The sequence below is a fragment of the Ursus americanus genome, chromosome 12 (genome assembly GCF_024610735.1).
Source record: "Ursus americanus isolate L20-20 chromosome 12, mUrsAme1.1.p, whole genome shotgun sequence".
NCBI classification, from domain to species: domain Eukaryota; kingdom Metazoa; phylum Chordata; class Mammalia; order Carnivora; family Ursidae; genus Ursus; species Ursus americanus.
In genome coordinates this window covers 64179047-64198554 of record NC_142138.1, presented here as the reverse complement: position 1 = coordinate 64198554, position 19508 = coordinate 64179047, and the positions used below count along the sequence as shown (strand labels likewise).

Genomic DNA, 19508 nt, shown 5'->3' with positions numbered 1-19508 from the left:
ACTTTTTCTTTGTAAATATTGTCTATCCTAGATTATTATATTTTTATTTATTAGAATGAGCTAGCCAATTTCTAAAATTACCTGGAATTTTGATTAGGATTCCATTAAATCCGGGTTCCTTATCAACACTATTGAAATTTTGGACCAGGCAATTATTTGCTGTGGGGAAAGGTGTCTGTCCTGTTCACTGGAGGATGACTGGCAGCATCCCTGGCCACTAGGTGCCAGTAGCAATCCCCTACCCCAGGCTGTGCCACACAAAAACACGTGTCCATAAATTGCCCAATGTCCTTTGGAGAGCACAACCGCCACACCCTCCCTCTCCCACTGATAACCACTGCACCAACTCTATAGAACAATTCAGAGAAAATGGACTTCTCAACAGTGCTGAGACTTTCAACCCACGAAAATGGATTATCTCTCCATATAAAATTGAAGCACACACTTTCAACACCCTGTACCATTGTGACCTTAAAGGCATAATGAATTTGGGTTTTCATTTACTGGTTATTTATGACATATGAGCTTATTCATACCTCCTATCCAAAGTGGTCTTCCATCTCAGCAAATTGTTTAATGTGATAATTATGCTTCTCATCAAAATACCTCTATTTGAAAGTCAGAGCTGATCTGGAAGGAGCCTTGGTTTTGAAGACGACATTGTAGAGGCTCCAAGTATCTAACAAGTAAATTAAACATAAAAGCAAGCATCAAAAGATAAGGTAAGCGCCTCTGGCTGTCTCAGTCAGTGAAGAATGTGACTCTTGATCTTGGGGTTGTGAGTTCGAGCCCCACATTGGGTGTAGAGATTACTTAAAAATAAAATCTTTAAGGGGCGCCTGGGTGGCACAGTCAGTTAAGTGTCTGCCTTGGGCTCAGGTCATGATCTCATGGTCCTGGGATCCAGCCCCACAAAAGCCCCTCATGGGGATCCCTGCTCAGAGGGGAGTCTGCTTCTCCCTCTCCTTCTGCCCCTCCCCCTGCTTATGCTCGCTCTCTCCCTCTCTCTCTCTTGCTCTCACACACTCTCTCTCAAATAAATAAAGTCTTTAAAAAAAAAAAAAGGTAAGGCAAACGGAAAGCCAGCTAAGTGAAAAGATATAACTCCCTTACCTCTACATTTACCAATAGAAAATTAGGTTAACAAATATTTATTAAACAGAAGAAGAATCTCATAACATGTTATCATTGTATTTAACAAATATACATTAGCTACCTCTATGAGCTTGATGCAGTACTTGAAACTTCTGATAATTCAGTCCAGTCCTCAAACCTCACAAAGTTGGTTTTATCCCTGTTACCCAAATTAGGAAAGTGGAGGTTGTTTCCTGAGCTTGGCTGCCCTGCTTTGCCTTGGTACTGCCCCAGCCCTCACTCATCCCCTACCCGTCATCTGTGGGGCTGCTTTTTCAATTCCCCTAATGGAGAGCTGCTCCTCGCCAGCGAAATAACATTCAATGGCTCACCATTGTCCACCAAATAAAGCCCAAGTTTTTGTGCTTGGTCAAGATCTGTTCTCTTGCCCCTTCTCACTCGAAACTGTCCACATTTAACGTCTCCCATTGCTCCATAAATCTGACACTTACATCAACCAAAGCTGTTCTATACACTTTGCTTTTCATGGAGCTGCCTCTCTCCCCAGACTACTGTTTATCCCAACTTCTCCTGTCAAAATACTTCCTGACTTTAAAGCCTAGTGCAAATGACATCTCCTTTGTGAAGTTGTCTCTGATTTCTCTATTGCCACAGCACTTTACTGCATCCGGGTAAAAATTAATAGCCAACATAACAGTAGTCCCAGCTGAGTCTGCAGGGAATGCAAACGTCCCTGGATCTGTCTGATGAGTGGGAGGACTCCCCAGAAGTACATGTTGCATGACTCAACTGCAGGGGAGAAGGGGGCCTGGGATGAAGATGTACTAACAGGTTCCCAGGAGTTGAGCATGGGAAATGGAAAACAGCATGATGCCTCTCTATCCCAGACTGGGCCCAGACTGGCTGGTGCTGGACCCTATGGAGCAAGGAGGTACTGGGCAACAGCTAAAGGACCTGTTTTCACGATCTTTAGAGACATGGGGGCACAAGCAATTTTGGTTTTGTTTGCAATCCAGAGTGTGATATGAGGACAGAATGAAAGGTGTTTTTCCTTGTTGACCAATGAACGCCGTCCAGCGTTGACACCTCATATGTTCCAGCATTCCAGCTGCAGTGGGAGCCCATAGATCTGAGCAGAGCAGCAGGAAACCATGTGGGAGTGGACCTGTTTATGAGCTCATATGGATTCCCCGAATGCTATGGAATCCCCAGAAATACTCAAAGAACGCTTTATAGATGGCCAAGACCCCGTGTAAGTAGTTTGCGGGCAAAAGTCTATAGTATTTGAGAATTGTTGATTTAATTTCATTTATGGGCACAGACAGGTGAGGCCTGAAAAAAAAACCTGGTTATGCCCACATTCACTTATGACTTAAAATGGTTTACAACTTATCTCCATGTAAGTATCTGATTCCATGCTCATAACAACCATGCGAGATGGATATTATTTTCACTAGATGGTCCCCATCTCTGTGACTTTAAGCATAGTGTCTACTGTGGGAAGCGTCTAGGATTGGTTGCCAGCAAACCTAAATCGGAGCTCTCACTCTTCTGGATGATCCTGGATCCACCCAACCCCTCTAAGCGTCCCTGTCTTACCTGTAGGACGGGAATTACAACCCCTTTTGCATGGGGTGCCCTGAAACTCTGAGATGATGAACAACTTCTGTGCAATTGTAAGAAAGCATTATCGCACTTGACTTTCCACCATTGTATTCATGTTCTGCCTACATCAGCTGTTTCCTAGACATGTCTTCAGAGACTAAAAAGAACAAAAACAGCCTATTCGTGCCTTAGTCACCTCCACGTCATCTCATCCCGCACAGAGCAAGAGCGCCTCCGGGGTGCTGAGCATTCCATCTCTAGTAGGAGCGGCAGAGGATTCACACTTGACAACGGCTTGGACCAGACACCAATCTGGAGAACCTCGGATTATTCTTCAGTTAATCAGGTGTATAACAGATACTGATACAACAGGTCAGGGGTCCCAGGAACACAGGGCATGGTTAAGACAGAGCATTAGCCACTGAAACACAGCAGGGTTGGAAAACTTTTTCTTAAAGGGCCAGAGAGTAAACATTTTAGGCATCCAGTCTCCATGGGAACTACTCACCTCTGCTGTTTTGTGATGACAGCGGCCTGAGGTAATATGCAGACAAACGGGAGTCGCTGTCTTCCAACAACTTGTGTTTTAAAACACGGGTGGTGGGCCGCGCTTGGCCTGTGGGCCATAGGTAGCCAACTCCCGAGACAGGTTTGTTCTGTTGCCAAGGAGGACTGAAAACCCAAGACGCTGAAAGGAAAACCAGGTGCTGACATAGAATGGAAAAGTTTAAATCGGTGAATAAAAGTGAAGTTCTCCACTAAGTGTTAGAGGGTAAAATGGAACGAGTGCCTCTTTGGAAAGAGAAGAGGTTTCATGTAAAACGTCTACTGACTTAGGTGAACACAAATTTTATTCGGTTCAAAAAAGAGAAAAGACGACTTTGGGGTTTAGTTGCCTAAAAATTCACAATGGGCCAAATAGCACAACGTGGCTTCTTAGAACATCCAGCGTGCTGTCTGAAAGCACAGCAGCCAGAAGAAACAAGGTGACGGCCTGGGGGGACCGGAGCTGTGTCTGGCTGAGTCCCCACGGGACCCCTCACACCTCTCCCGGGGCCGGGATGCTCGGCTCCGGTCAGCGCAGTTGGACATCCCGGTGTCCGCTCCATGCCTTGTCTGCGTCGGATTCAAACGCAAAGAAGTGGCTGGTGAGCTCTGAGCTGAAAGGTGGGACCCAGGTGAGGAGAGAGGGAAGGAGTCAGGGGAAAGACGACCCCAGGCAGGGGGCAGCACTAGAATCCGCTCTGATTATCTGACGGGGTTCCATTCTGCTCCCTTTCCCTTCAAAATCCCAATTAAAATACAGGTTTCTGAGGGGGGGGAAAAAGGCAGGGGGCACCATACTTTTCCAAGAAGTCTTAACTTTAGCTTTGTTTTCTGGAAAATATGCCACCCTACCTGAAAGGGACGAGACAAATGTGTTGACACATTTAAGGAAAACACTTGGAGTATTTTAAATGAGCCCATAAAGGGAGATGAGCGGAAGGGACCTATAGGTCTACACTGGGGTTCTCATAGCCGCCGATGCTCCCGTTGCAAAGGAACTAATTATGTTTGGAGAAGACATGTGTGCTTGATAAAATAATCAAAAATAAATTGCTCTCCTTGGAAATGCAAATTAGTGAGTGATAAAACAACCCTGTTGGTCACATAGATAATAAATAGATACGTCTCCTCAAGTCTGTTAGGTGGCACTGATCGATTTCCAATTCTGGCTACAACAGGGCCTGAGCAGCTTTTGAAACAAAGATGAGGAAACCTCAGGCCCGGTGGGAACAGTCGTTATATCGTGGGGGACAGCTGTTGAAAGCCGTAAGCCACGACACTCTCCAACCACCCCCGCCCCCCTGACCATTCCTGGCTGAAAACAGGGGACCCTGAGGAACCAGACTTGACCCACTGCTTCCCCTAAGTGCCTCACCCCTGCTGGGGGAGGAGGGGAAAGTGGCACTACCACAGTGCCCTGTGCTACAACCTAAGGCCATCAGGTCAAAGAAAATAAGGCATTGGCTCAGGGCCAGGACCCAGATGGATCTTTTGGCGTGGGGAGGAAGGGGAGGTATGAGGCCTTGGGGGCTGATTAGAGCACTGCTGTAAAAGATGATTTTCCCCTTAGCAATGACCTAATGCTAATAGAGAAAAGGAAGGAAGGAAGGAAGGGGAAAGAAAAGAAGGAAGGAAGAAAGAAAAGAAGGAAAAAAGACTACGAAATGCTTTACAATTTCATCAAAGGACCAATACTGATCAGACACCCTCTATGCAGAACTTACTCCTGAGTAGCATTTATAGATGGGATGAGGGAAAGATGGGATTTCTGCTTTAAAGGAAGTCACGCTCACATTGGGAGGCAGATCGGATGTGAATGAAGGGCATATCCCCAATACCTTTTCCCTTGCTGACATCAGGCCCCTTCCTACACCTCTTATCTGGGGCAAAAGATAAACCTAGAGCCAGTGTGACTGGACCACTCCGCATGCTTTCCCAGGAGTCAGCGACATAAGGGAGGAGAGAGCACAGGGCATTCTCACCCGGGCTTTGCCATGGGATCTCACCGAATACCCAAGAGGCTGTGTGAGGGAGGGTCTCTCCTTACAGACAGGGACCCTGAACCTCTGTGAGGTATGGCCAGTGGAAAACAGGGTAAATCACCTAGCTCCTGGGAGGATGCAAGGGGTAGATGAGGGTAATACACAAAGAAACACTTAGGTGAGGGACCCCCCATACACGCTCAATAAACATTCCCTCTGATTCCTAGGTAACTTGCCCAAGGCCACAGACGCCAAGAAGGACCAATCAGGATTCATTCACTTTCACTTGCTGCTCAGTCCGATTCCAAAGCCTGCACTTTCCCCGGGCTGCCCCAGGGCTGCGGGCGGCTCTCCAGATTCAATGGTCTTCCTCTTCCTCTTCCTTCCGGTTTGTTGTCCAGTCTCCAGCCCTTTTCAAGTTCACCCAGAGAGCCTTTTCTTTCTGTGCTTTTAGACTCAGTGCTGACAGCTTCCTGCCCTTGCGGTACAAGCAGAAGAGGGAAATGAACAGAAGAACCAATGGAACGCAGGGGCAGACCAGTAGGAAATAGAGTAAAGATGTTGATGAGCACACCCTGGAAGGAAACGTGGGCTCTGCAATGAAAAGGAGAACAATAAAGAAGATAATTAGTCTCCAACTTACCTGCACTAATAACGATAAACACCTGGGGGATTTACTGTTACAGGCAAACACAGGTAAAAACCACGGGGCCAAAGAGCAGTGGGTCCTTTAAATCACATGTGGGCAGAAAGGGGGAAGCGGTGGGGAGAAGAGAAGTCCAGAATGGTGCTTTTCCAGCCTCGCTGCCTTCACCCAGCAAGTTCCAACCACTGGGGCTCCAATGACCTACTTAAAACCAACAGCCGCGAAGAAAAACAAAACAAAAAAGAAAACCTCTCCTTTAATCTTCTATCCTCAGAAAAGAGATCTATAATTCAGCCCTCGTTCTCAACTCTGTTGCCGGTCCTGAATTTTTAACTGAGTTATTCCCACCGCTGCTTCTTCTGTGCGGGTGCACACATGCACACACGCGCGCACAACATGTGCGTGTGTGCACACTCACGCAGCCTGCGGTCCTTACCCAACAGCACCCACAGTGAGCAGCTCCATCCCTCCCTGACTCTCCAGAGGGGTCTCCCTTGGGCACCCTCCTTTGGGCTCTTTTCCTGTGTGGCTCTCACTATTGCCTCCAACAGGCACACTCTCTGCACCCTAATCCTCCGGGTCCTTCTGACCCAGTTCAGATGACGCTTCCTCCCCAGGGTCATCCTACCCGCCTCAGGCACAGTCTGCCTGGATCCTCTTCTCCCGCACCCCTCGGTGTAGACCTCTTCTGTTCCTAGAGTAGTGGTGGGTAGGATACTTAACCATCACCTTTGTTTCATCAGTTACTTGAGTATGCCTGATAGTGTCATTTGTTTCCATGTCCCCTACAGGGCCTGGCACACCATGCCTGTTCACTTCCGCTGATCTGAATTGAATCGGACTGAGTGCCACCACACGGGCAAGGACACTATATAAAGGCAGGCTGAGGCACATGACCATGGGGCAGTTGCAGCCCGTGGGGAAGCACCGTCAGCACGCAGACATGCAGAGCACGCACAGCCGCCCCAAAGTGGTTCCCGGCCACGTGTGCAGGGAAGCAAAGGGACAGGACTGCAAACACCGCAGATTCCAGGAAGCAGCGCCCAGAGTTACTCGTCAAAGGACCTGTGTCAGACTCTCCATGCGGAAACACACACGCTGGGAGAGACACCCACTCCCAAATGTAGTCTTCCAGCTACACGTATTTATGACAGGGTATCTGAAACCAGGGCTCTTCCAAAACATCGGGTGCTCATCGTAGCTGTGCTTTTATTGGAAAATCGTAATGACATAAGCAATTTCTTCTTCAAAGGTTAGGTTATAGGATTCATGGGATTATAGACTCCTAGAGATGTAAACAGCTTTAGAGGTCATTTCCACCAACCTCTGCTGCAAGAATTCTGTTCTCGGCATTGCTGAGGCATCTTACACCTTGAAGAACGTCTCTTTGTTGGAAGTCAAGAAAAGAATCTAAACATGTGTCCAGCTCCTGCATTGTGAACTCCTGAAGGACAGGGCCTATGTCTTGTGCATCTTTTTATTTTGCCAGCACTTGGTCCATGGGTCATCAATGGAAACTGATGAATGAATTAATTGCATGAGTAAATTATACCCACAGGAACCCAGGGTGGCTGCCAGCATGCTGCATGGAGTAAAGATCATCACTGAACATGGGCTGGCAGCTCTCAGGACTCACAAGTTGCTACAGGGGTTTGTGGCCTGGGTTTTCTCAGGTCTCATTTAGATTCTCCAGCCTAAATTTGGTTTTTGTTTTTGAAAGGGTGGGCAATGATAAAGCTAGACTTTTAATTCTTATCACCCCCTCTCTCCATATCCTACCTGACCCCTCTCTCCAAGGCCCTGTTTGACTACAATAATTCTCCAGCTCTTATCTGAATATATTTGAGGGCATGTGGATAAGGAGGAGGTACAGATGGAGATGCTGAAAGAGAATGGAGCTGTAGGGAACAGTGAGGAGGAGTACTGGCTTTGACACTCCCCACTACTTACACACAGAGTCGTGAGTGGCTACCATCTCCAAGAAAGCTGGGTTCACATTCTGGCTCTTCAACTTATTGTTATCGACATTGGACAAGTTACTTATTTTCAATAATGATTAGTTTCCTCATCGATCGAATGGGGATGATAATTTCTAGAGTTGTGATGAGATAATGCACAGTAAAGTATTTAACAGAGTGCCCAGCGCATTTGTTGAGTCAGTAAGAAATAAATTTTAGTTGTAATGCTAGTTAGAATGTTAGGAAAATCATAGGCAACTGTCTCTCAAGAGATGGGACAGAGAACAGGGCTGGACCAGCTGATTCCCACACAGGGGCCACACGCTTGGCCATGTTCTTCCACTGGCCGAGACTCTCCCTTCAATCTCTGGTCCCTCTGTCTCCATGACTGGGTGACAATCCACTGAGAGTCTAATGACTACTCAGTAGGAGACTCTGACTTCCCTTCCTAGTCGTGGGTGGCAGAGAATTGGAAGGTGAGAGTTCATCTCGGTCTCACCGTTGCTAGATGATGGTGTGATCATGAGGGGATGGGGCAGGCACACAGAAGGTGAAATCTGGTACTTGGCTTTTTTTTGCCACTGAGACTCTCACCTTCAGCACGAAGGGATTGCCGGAGGGCTTGACTATCTTAATGGGGAGGAGACTGCTCTATTTGGAGCAATCTGCCATCAAAGGATGGCAAAGTGCGCCTTCGCAGTGCTGAATTGGCCAACAGCTAGGAACTGTCAGCTCCAGTGCTTCTAAATTACCTCTTCTGGGAGGGCAGTGTTTGCTCTGGATCCCACGATCCCCATTTCCCACCATCTGCCTCTCACCCATATCTGGATTAGAATTAGTAACATTCAGAACCATTAAGGTTTGGCATTTTGGATCAATCCAAGTAAGTGTCCAATGCTCAAAGTACGAGGTCTGCAAGACAGAGCCAAATATGTAATGAGAACACTTCATCATGAGATTTAGTTCATAACTTGCTTCCACCCACAGCCAAACACACCACGAGGAGCACTCCTTTTTGAAATCACCTTGGAAATACTGAATTCAGCAGAAGAAAGACACAGGATAATGAGGGGGCTACCAACTCCTCTCCACCCCCACCAAAACTTTGGCAACTGACTATGCCAAGTGTGGCCACATGAAAGAGTTGACTCCTGCCAAGAAATAAAAGTAGGGTTAGGGAGCCTGATATGAGTGCGTCCCAGAATGAGTGATGCCTGACAGCATCCTTTTTCATTTGAAGACTCACCTGCTCATTGTTTCACCCAGCATTTTTTTAATACTATGTGCCAGTCTTTGTTGGAGGTACTGGGATAGCATAGATAAATTCTGTGGTCTCTCCAGAAACTTCAGTGTAGTAGGGGCACATATCTCCTTTGAAGGCTCACTTTCTAAGTTTATCCTTACCCAAATGGAAGTTGGGGAATAGTAGCAAACACCATACAATTACAACTAATCCAGTCCCCAGGAAGCCTTATAGTCTTGCCTATTAATTAATCACAGTGAATTCTCTAGAATAAGACATTTATGTCTGGGCTCTGAGGGTAAAGTAAAAAGACAAAGGTGTCTCTAGCCCCTACCTGGGCATAGTCATAGATAAGGAAATAAGATGGAGAAGCTGATGCAAGGTCCATTCCCCAGGGAAATTCCTCTTAACTTTTCTGCCTTCACTTGAGCCATATGCTCCACAGTTTAATTAGGTAGTCCTAAACTAACCTAACCTGAAATTGCCACTAGAGGTGGTGGAAAACCACTGGAGAAGTGAGAATTGGTAGCCTGTTATATCTGATCTGGACTTTATTAATACGTGGAGCAGGTCCTTACGAGGCGTGCGATTACACTGTCATACGGTAAGTCCTTGAGCATCTCTATGTGCCAGGCACTGTGCTGTGCTGGGAATGAGACATGCAGTCTTTGCCTTCTCAGAATGTACAGCCTGGCAGTGCTGATGGACATTAGACAGGTGTGATGACTAAGAGAACAAGGTAAGTCACTGAGAGGGTGGTGGTTAAGTTGGGAGGTGAAGGATCCATAGATGTTGACCAGAGAAAGATGACATGGAGGAGCATTCCAGACAGGATGAGGTCTATGTCGATGCAAGGTGTTGGACTGTTGGTCTAGCCTCTTCTAATCTTCCCCTCTGTCCTCGCCACTGCCTCTTTCCCCTCCAGAATGTAAACGTGCACAAGTCCCTACCACCTCCAAACCAAACCAGAACAAAGTGAAACTCCACTGACACCTCTCACCATGTTATTTTCTCTCTTGCCTTTCCATCAAAGCTCTTGAAAGTGTAATCTGTATTTGCTGTGTCCACTTTATCACTGCAGTCTGACTTTTCTCATTACTTGTCTGCAATTGCCCTACAGTGTGAAATCCAATGGTGTTTTCCCATTCTTATCTTAATTGACCTCTGCAATAGTTGAGTCTGTTGGTTTTCCCTTCCTTCTTGATACCTTCTCTGCTTTTGGTTTCTATGATACCACCACACTCTGGGTTTCCTCCTACCTCTTGGCTACTCCTTTCATTCTCCTTCACAGGCTCCTCTTCTGCACTCCCCTGATCAACGGTGATATATCTCAGGAATCCATCATCAGGCACCATTATTGGCTATAAGTTGATGCCTTCTAATCTATAACTCTGGCAAAGATCTCACTTGAAAGTCCCCATGTCTATTGGGTAGATCTCTTTGGATAATTCACACGTGCTTCAAACTTAGTTCCAGCCCAGCTTATTCACAATTGAACTAATTTCTCCTTTAGACCTTTCTCCTATATCCACCCATGTTAGAAATTTGCTATTCATCCTTGATTCTCCCTTTCTGCTCACGCACCCTCCACATATATCTAATCAGTATCTAACTCCTGCAGATGAGGCCTCCTGACACTGAATGCCCACCCTTCTCTCAGCTCTTAGGTGCACTGCCTAAATTCAGGCCTTCATCTCGTCTCACCTGGGTTCCTACTATCAATTTCAGATAGTTCTCCCAACTCTGTGTCTGCCTCCCTTCCAGTTCATCTTTAACACAGCTCCCAATGGGAGCTTTCTAAAATGCAAATCTCATGATGTTCCTCGCCTGCCTGCACTAGTTTGTTGACACTCCATGATGTTCATGAATACGTTCACCATTCCCTTTGAGATCCGTACCCTCCCCATCTCACCGACTTCCTCTCTTGCCCTTGTGCCACAGCTTTTATGATCATCTTGCATAGTCTTTCCTTTTCCTAAAATATGTTCTTTTCCTTTTCATAGGCTGCATACCCTGGGGAACTTCCCGGATCTCCTCCCCACCCAGCCCTTTATCCCAGCCCTGCCTCTGTTCCTTCGTCCTGAGGCTACTACTTTGATGTCCCCTATCATTTTGGACTTCATCAGAATCTAAGCTCTTTGGGGAAAGACTCTGTAATACATGTTTTTGTGTTCTCAGATCCTCACATATAGTTACTTATTGAACAACTTAAAATATTTTTGTCACATACACGGATCTATCCATACGTATATATGTACTTGTGTGTGTGTGTGTGTGTGTGTGTGTGTGTGTGTGTGTAGCATGGTCGGTGGCATAAGGGGAAAGAGAGTTAACATTTTCTGAGTACTCACAATATTCTAGGGACTATGTTAGATACTTTATACACATTTGTATAATGATCCTCACGTTATGAGTAAGCTGAGATTCACAGAGGTTAAGTAACAGGGTATGATTTCAGAGCTCGTAGGTAGGTGGCAGGGCTGTGATTGGAGCCTAGGCTTGTCTGATTCCAAACCCTGGGATTTTTCATCCCCCCTCACTGCCTCTACAACTACGCAAATACCAGAAAGGAATAGACAGATAGAGGAAGCGAGATGCTATAATCGAGGATTGACTTGGGAACCCTTAACTGTGTTTATGATGAAAACCCTCAGCTTATCATGGCACAGGCTTTCAAGCTTCTTCAACTGTAAAGAATACAAAGACCACCGATTTTTAATGTTTTCTTTCCAGAGTTCATCTTTTTTAAAACCTTTCACCTGATTTCGAAGGATTCCACAAAGATTAACAGTATATATATGCTGTGAAGGATCCCATCTGTCTCAGAGGAGATGTGCTTTTTAGTCACAGAATAGATATTTCTTACACTTGTTATCTATTTATTCTGCTACAAAAAACTGCTGATGCTACAGGGCCTAGGAATTCCAGTGAGAAAACATGTATGGAATGTGCTCAGGGCTGTGGAACTTCCCATAATTGTTGGAATAGAAGAAAAGCCGATAGGAAGAAAAATTGTCTCTGGACACTTGGGAGAAGACTTCTGCCGAAGAATGGTCAGGGGAAGAAGATGATGAAGCCCCAGGGAACAAATCAGATAACTCTGGCTTCCACTCTAGAAGCCTGGCCAGGGCTGGGATGCAACTAACCTACTTCAGAGAAGTTGCCACCCATTCTGGGCAGCACCCTTTATCCCCGCTAAGGAGTGTCACCAAAGCCAGCCGGTGTTTTAGGAATGTTGTCTTTCATTGATTCCTCCTACCTTCCTGGTGCGGGGCACTTAGAGCACATCTCTGCGTCTTCAGCATCCCTTTCCCAGTGTGCATTCAGTTTAGAGCTCACCTCTCACCCTCTCCTTAAACCCCACCAGAAAGAAGCAGCTCAGCCATGAGCTGGCTACATCAGCCAGCCCATTGATCACCAGGGAAGATTTACGGGTCTGGCTGGAGAAATTGTTGCTTTCGTTAACAAGTGCTTAATGAATGTCTATTACATGCTTGGCACTGGATTGGCAGGAAGGATGCTCTCCTCTCCTTCACAACCACCTGTTCTGCATCCCTGTGCACTCAGCTGAGTAGGATGGCCTTCCCACACAGAGAATGGCCACGCATTGGCCAAGGTATTCCAGCAGCTACCCTCCTTGCTGGACTCCGTAAACAAGTTCTATAGGGCACACTTCCTCCTTCAATGCCTGGCAAGCTGCCATTAGGAGAGGTACACCGAATGACTATCATCAAAATCCTGCTAATTTGTTGAACATATAGAGTGATAAGAATCTTGGCACTTACTCATTGAGAAAGGTTACGTTTTGTTTTTGAGGTGGGGAGCATTTAGATGTAGCTGACTTTGGTTCAACCAAATGAAACCTAAAGTCACCATGCCCCTATCCCTCATTCCAACTCCTACTGCAGATCTGAGCCTTCTGAACTGGAGAATCAGCCAAGAGGAAAAGATGTCTGCTGGGAACATTTTTGTTCTTTAAAGGGATACGATGTTGATGGCTTTTTTGTTTGGGAGGGGAAGGGGGGGAAGCAAGACAGATGCCCCTGACATTTAAATGGCTATGCCAAAACCTCACGTAGACCTTGTCTGTCCAAATGAGAAATGGAAACTATGACTGAGCGAAATGACAGTCACTTTCTTTAGGGAATCTGTAAATTGTTTTCAGCAAAACATAGCTGAGAGGGAAAGCACAAGAGGGGAGACGAAGATTCTCCTGACCACGAGCCAAGGCAGATTAGCCCCTCATTACCTGAAGGCAGCACTGTGAGCACCATAGGCTGTGACTCATCTGAGGCTTGGTTGACCCAGTTGCTTGGGCTGCCATGCAGCTGCCACTCTGTCACTCTGCACCAGTAGAGCCCAGCATCCTCCATCTCTACCCGATGAAGCTTCAGGACAAAGTCTGTATGGGATGAACGGTAACAGTGCAGATGCCTCCTGAGCCCCTCTTCTCCATACTCCAGCAAGCCATCATGCTGCAGGTGTACTAGTGTCTTCCTTCCAGAATTTTCCCTGTCCCAGTACCACATCACAGAGAACAGGGAAGCTGAGCTGCCAAAACTCTCCAGGCTGCAGTGGAAGGCCACGTCTCCGTGCTCAGTAGCATTTTCTGTCCTGTACCCTTTGGAGACACGTACTTGACTTCCTAGGAAATAAAATGGCAATAAATTAGAGAAAAATCCAGATTTTTATGTTGGATACCTCCTCTGAAAAATCTAGCTCTTATTGAGGAGATGCTGTCTTAAAATCCTTAGACATTTAACATTTTTCCTGGACCCCTGTCCTTTCGCTAGAACATTCTGCGCTATGAATCAAACCACCCATTTTCCTTCTTCAGCCCTACCTCTTGTCTGCTGCAAACCTGTCCCTGAAACCACCCAGCTTCAGTGGGGGCCCTGCCCTGCTACTTTTACCCTTCCCTGGTCAACTCTTTCTTCTACTTCCCAAAGGGATCATTCAAAACTTCCAGCCATCCCCTCAAGCTGTTTACTGCACCACTGCCCCTCATTCTTAGCAAGTTACCCTCCTCTCTTACGCCCAGATATCATCTCAGTTCTAGACGCAAAGAAAGAGGAGGCTATCTGAGAGATTGAACACCTTTATATAAGTGTTAGAATATCACTCAAGGAGAGATTTTAAATTATGTTCCATTAGCCAACATATCATTAGTTTTTGATGTAGTGTTCAACGATTCACCAGTTGACTAAGTTTTAAACAGATTTTGACATTTACTTTTTAAAAAGTTCCCCTCCTAACCAGCAGGTGAGAACTTTGAATGAAGGCCAGAGTAGTTACAAACAAAATAAAGAAATTATAGTATACACTAAATTTTCAACTCTACTACAAACACATTTATTAATCTATCTCTAAAAGAATAACTTTGGGGTGCCTGGGTGGCTCAGTCGGTTAAGCATCTGCCTTGGGCTCAGGTCATGATCCCAGAGACCAGGGAATGAGTTCCACATTGAGCTCCCGGCTCAGCGGGGAATCTGCTTCTCTCTCACCCTCTGCCCCCCCACTTGTGCTCTCTCTCTCTCAAATAAATAAATAAACAAAAATCTTTTTTAAAATGTTTAAAAAAGAATAACTTTGATCCTGGATTTGTTGTTGTTGTTACTATCCTTACTCTCTCCTTCCCTTCATGACAAAGCATGTTTAATATTAGTTTCTGTGATACTGTCTCTGCTCCCTCATCTCAAATTCCTCCCTACTCGACTGCAATCAGGTTGCCAATTCCATCTCCACGCTCTGGCAAGATCCTCAGTATGGGCCCAATTTCCCAGGTCAAGATACTCTCATTTTGTTGTCCTCTCTGTAGGTTTCATCACTAAGTCCATTTTCTTCTTGAATTCCATCCTCTTTTGATTTCAGAGAAAATGTCTCTCCTACAATTCTGACCACTCCTTCTCAGTATCTTTCCCTGAGGACTCTTCCTTAACTCACACCCTACACCAGGGTGTACAGCTGGCCACCCCTAGCCAGCCACACCCCACCCACAGATATGTTTTGTTTGACACTCTCAGAATTTGAAAAGAATTTGGATTAGTTGCATACATTCTCAAATCGAGCGATGTCACACAAGAAAGGTTTTAGGCACTTCTTGATGTACTAAAAGATTAGACAACACTGAGCCCACATTTCTGGATGGGAGGTGTCTGCTAGCTTGAGCTAAGGAGTTGCCTCCTTAGAGGGGTGTGCATACACTGTCGAAATTTGGCTTGGGCAACTGGGAGAAAGGGCTGCCAGCCACACAGATGGGGAGTGCAGAAGTATACACAAGTCTTGTGGGATGGCAAGGATGATAATGCTATTTGGGACATGCTGAGGGTAAGGATCTCAGAGGCATTCAAGTAGAAATGTACAACAGGCAGTTGGGTAGAAAGACCCGGAGCTAAGCATAAAGACCTACAGCAATTTCATCAAAGGTGGTAGTTGAAACCAAAGCAGAATCTAAGAAGTTCTGAAGACAGCAGAGAATAATAAGACAAAGGGACCCAGGATCTGTCCCTGAGGAACACCCACATTTAGCAGGAAGAAGAAGGGCCTGAAGAACATGGAGAAGGGGAACCAGAGCGGCAGGAAGAGAGCCCCATGCTAAGCTACTGTTTTGCTCTGCTGCCCCCAACAGATTGTAAGCTCCTTAAGGCAAAAGCTGTGCTTTATTTTTCTTTGTATCTCTAATTGTCTAATTCATAGCAATGTTCATTATAATCTTATTTTTGGATGTTACATTGAAAATAAAATTTTAAGCACCAAACTAGATTAACTTATTTGCATTGTGCTGTTGGATCTCAGCCAGTTCCCAAACCTTAGCTGTGACATTCATTTAATTTTAATCAACATTGGAGGTGACCTAACTAATACCGAGAGATCTAATCAACCCTGCCCACATTTAGACCGCAGCACTCCTAGACCAATGCAAATGGATGGAACTTCTATTACATTTTTAAAGATCTCCTGAGGAAGAGGAGACTCCCTCAGTAAGCCATTCCAACAGTTAACTACTCTTATTCGCCTTATGTTTAGGCAGCCAAATGTTGAAAAGCAATTTCTCCACACATCCCTATAGAGTTGTACAGTTTCTGTTCACAGTGGGAGAAATATGCTTCGTATTACTCTTTCTTTGCCAAATTACAGTAGAGCCCCACTGGAATGACACAGCTTGTTATTACAGAGATCTAGAGATACGACACCCTGGGTAGCTCCATAGACCAGGCTGCCAGGCTGATAAGCAAACCAATCAAAGGGATCTTGTTCCCATCCAAGCTCCTGGAAGCCTCAGATTGATTCACCTTAAGTGACACCCGCCTCCTTTGCTGGACCACCGGGTCCTACATTCGTTGTGTAGGTGGACACTATTCCTATGACCCTGGGTCATAGTTCTGCCTTCACATGACCACTCCAGAGAAGAGCTGCCCAAGAGAAGATGGCAATCCTACAGCAAGACAGGTGAGGATATACTTGCGAGGTTTACCTGTGGGCCTGAGTTTCAATTCTGTCAGGCCTGACTTCTTTTCTCCAAGCTTGTGCCAAGTGCCATTTGTAGACAAGAGCCATTCCTCCACAGTGCAGTGATATTTGCCTTGATCACTGTCTTCCATGTTCACAATGTGTAGCTGAAACAAGTCTTGGGAAACTTTCTCAGTGTAAAATTTTTGTTTTCTCCGTGGGGTGGGAAATTCATCCCCATATTTTACAACATTGGTTTGGTCCATTTGCAGGATCCTCAGCCAAGTTGCGTTAGTGGAACTGGGAGAGAAGTACCAAATGACAGCCAACTGAAGGTCTCCGGTGGACCGGGACAAGACGCTACATTCTATGTCGGTGTTGGAGTTGATGAGGATCTCTCGGACTTGACTGCTCGAGTTCACTTGCAGCTTGCTCTCTAAATTAAAAGAATGGTGACAGTGACTTTTGTTACTTTGCTAGAAAATAGAATTTTAAGGTAGAAGGGATATTAGAGGTCAACTAGGGCAATGCCTCCTACATCCATTGGATGTGGGAATTCCTTCCCCAGCAGCCCCACTAACTGCCCACTGAGCCTCTGAACAGCTCACCAATTGACAAAACAGCCCATTCCATCTTTGGACATCTCTGCCACTAGAGAATTCTCTCTGATGTCAAGTTGCATTTTACCACTCCATATCTTCCAGTCACCGGTCCCGGTTCTACCCTTACCCGGCAGAGTGGGATAGGGAACATGGGGCAGCATGGAGTATCACACAGAAAACCAATCTCTTGCACATGATAATTCCTCACTATTGAAGCATAGACATCTTCTCTTCTGTCGCATTTCATAAATCAAAGTGAGAGAAAGTGGCCCTATTAGTTCTTTGTCTGTGTGCTCACTCTCCAGAATACTCCTGGATTCAAAGTTCACTGATGTGTCCTTGTTTGTATCTGCCTTCAAATATGGGTAAACCAAAGGAAGTTGTACATGGGGCTATTAAAATTGTATGTCTCTTTGCAGCCAGTCAACTGTGGGAATCTCATACAGATATGGAGTCAATTATCCTTTTAATCCAGCAGCTTTTCTGCTGTCAGGAAGATCAATGCTACAAGCTGCCTTTCAAACCTTATTCTAACTTCTTGCTAATATCACTAATTCTACTTTTGTAACTGCTTCTTAAAGTTGCAGTAGGTCCCTTTCCTCTCCCTTCAACAAATATGTATTAAGCACATACTGTGTTATGTGCCAGACCATTCTGGCTCTGTGGATACCTCCCATCAGTGGATTCACAGTCTAGAGGGAGAAACTAGTACAGGCACAGAGACTTACAGATTACAAGACTGTGTCAGCCACGTGTGATGGAGGTATGCAGAAGTGGCTGTCAGAGCACAGGGCAGGACCATCTAATTCAAATATGGGTGAGGGGGAGGCTTCCTGGAGCAGAGATCTTGAAGCTAAGTCTTCATAGTTCATAGGAATTTGTCTGGTGGAGAAGAGGTTAAAGAGTTCCACACAAAACCTGTGACTTGAACAAAGACTGAAAGTGAGAGAAAACATAGGGTATTTTGAGGGCCTGCAAGTAGTTCGGTGTGGCCAGAGCTCAAGTTCAATATGGAAAGTAGAAGATGATGCTAGAGAATGGCAAAAATGGACAAGGCAAGAAACAACAATTGTTGGAGAGGATGTGGAGAAAGGGGATCCCTCCTACATTGTTGGTGGGAATGCAAGTTGGTACAGCCACTCTGGAAAACAGTGTGGAGGTCCCTTAAAAATTGAGCTACCCTATGATCCAGCAATTGCACTACTGGGTATTTATCTCAAAGACACAGACATAGTGAAGAGAAGGGCCATATGCACCTCAATGTTCATAGAAGCATTGTCCACAATAGCTAAATTGTGGAAGGAGCCGAGATGCCCTTCAACAGATGACTGGATTAAGAAGATGTGGTCCATATATACAATGGAATATTACTCAGCTATCAGAAAGAATGATTATACAACATTTGCAGCAACATGGACAGCACTGGAGGAGATAATACTAAGTGAAATAAGTCAAGCAGAGAAAGACAATTATCATATGGTTTCTCTCATCTATGGAACATAAGAACTAGGAAGATCTGTAGGAGAAGAAAGGGATAAAGAAAGGGGGGTAATCAGAAGGGGGAATGAAGCATGAGAGACTATGGACTCTGAGGAACAAACTGAGGGCTTCAGAGGGGAGAGGGGTGGGGGAATGGGATAGACTGGTGATGGGTAGTAAGGAGGGCACGTATTGCATGGTGCACTGGGTGTTATACGCAGCTATAGGATCATGGAATCTTTACATCAGAAACCAGGGATGTACTGTATGGTGACTAACATAATATAATAAAAAATATTATAATAAAAAAATAGTAATAGAATCCCAAAACTGAGGGTTTTAGAGGGGAGAGGGCTGGGGGATGGGTTAGCCCGGTGATGGGTATTAAGGAGGGCACGTATTGCATGGAGCATTGGGTGTTATATGCAAACAATGAATCATGGAACACTACATCAAACACTAAGGATGTACTGTATGGTGACTAACATAACATAATAAAAAATTAAATAAAAAAATTAAATTATCAAAAAAAAGAAGAAGATGATGCTAGAAAGACGTAAATGTACCAGGTTATAAAGGATCTTGCAGGCCGTGCTGTGGGAGTCTGGATGAGGTGGATCTGGAGGCGTTGTGGTTTCTCACCTGGGCCACTGGTGGATGGTGAGGACATGGAGAACAGTGTAGGAGGAGTAGCTTTGGAAGAATAAGAATAGTGCTTTTATGTTTGGACTTACTGAGTGCAGATATGCCTTGGAGGTAATTGCATAACGAGTCTGGAGATCGAAAGAGAAGCCTTTCAGGGTAATGGATTTGAGAGTTATCAGTATATAGGTTGAACCAGGAGGAGGAATAAGCCCACGTCAGGAGACTGTACGGAATGAGAAGAGAGCAAGCTAAGGCTGA

The 19508-nt window shown here is 45.4% G+C and overlaps 1 protein-coding gene across 1 annotated transcript in view; it reads right to left on the bottom strand.

Annotated features, from left to right (window-relative positions):
- Positions 1 to 3011: 3011 nt before the first annotated feature.
- The window catches only part of CD101 (CD101 molecule), a 36204-nt gene continuing 19707 nt past the window's right edge, over positions 3012 to 19508 (bottom strand). The window contains exons 7-9 of the mRNA XM_045801417.2: positions 16550 to 16960; positions 13325 to 13720; positions 3012 to 5822 (exon numbers count right to left, since the gene is read on the bottom strand). Of these exons, the coding sequence (XP_045657373.2) occupies positions 5587 to 5822; positions 13325 to 13720; positions 16550 to 16960 (1043 nt within the window). The 3' untranslated portion in view covers positions 3012 to 5586. The remainder of the gene's footprint in view (positions 5823 to 13324; positions 13721 to 16549; positions 16961 to 19508) is intronic.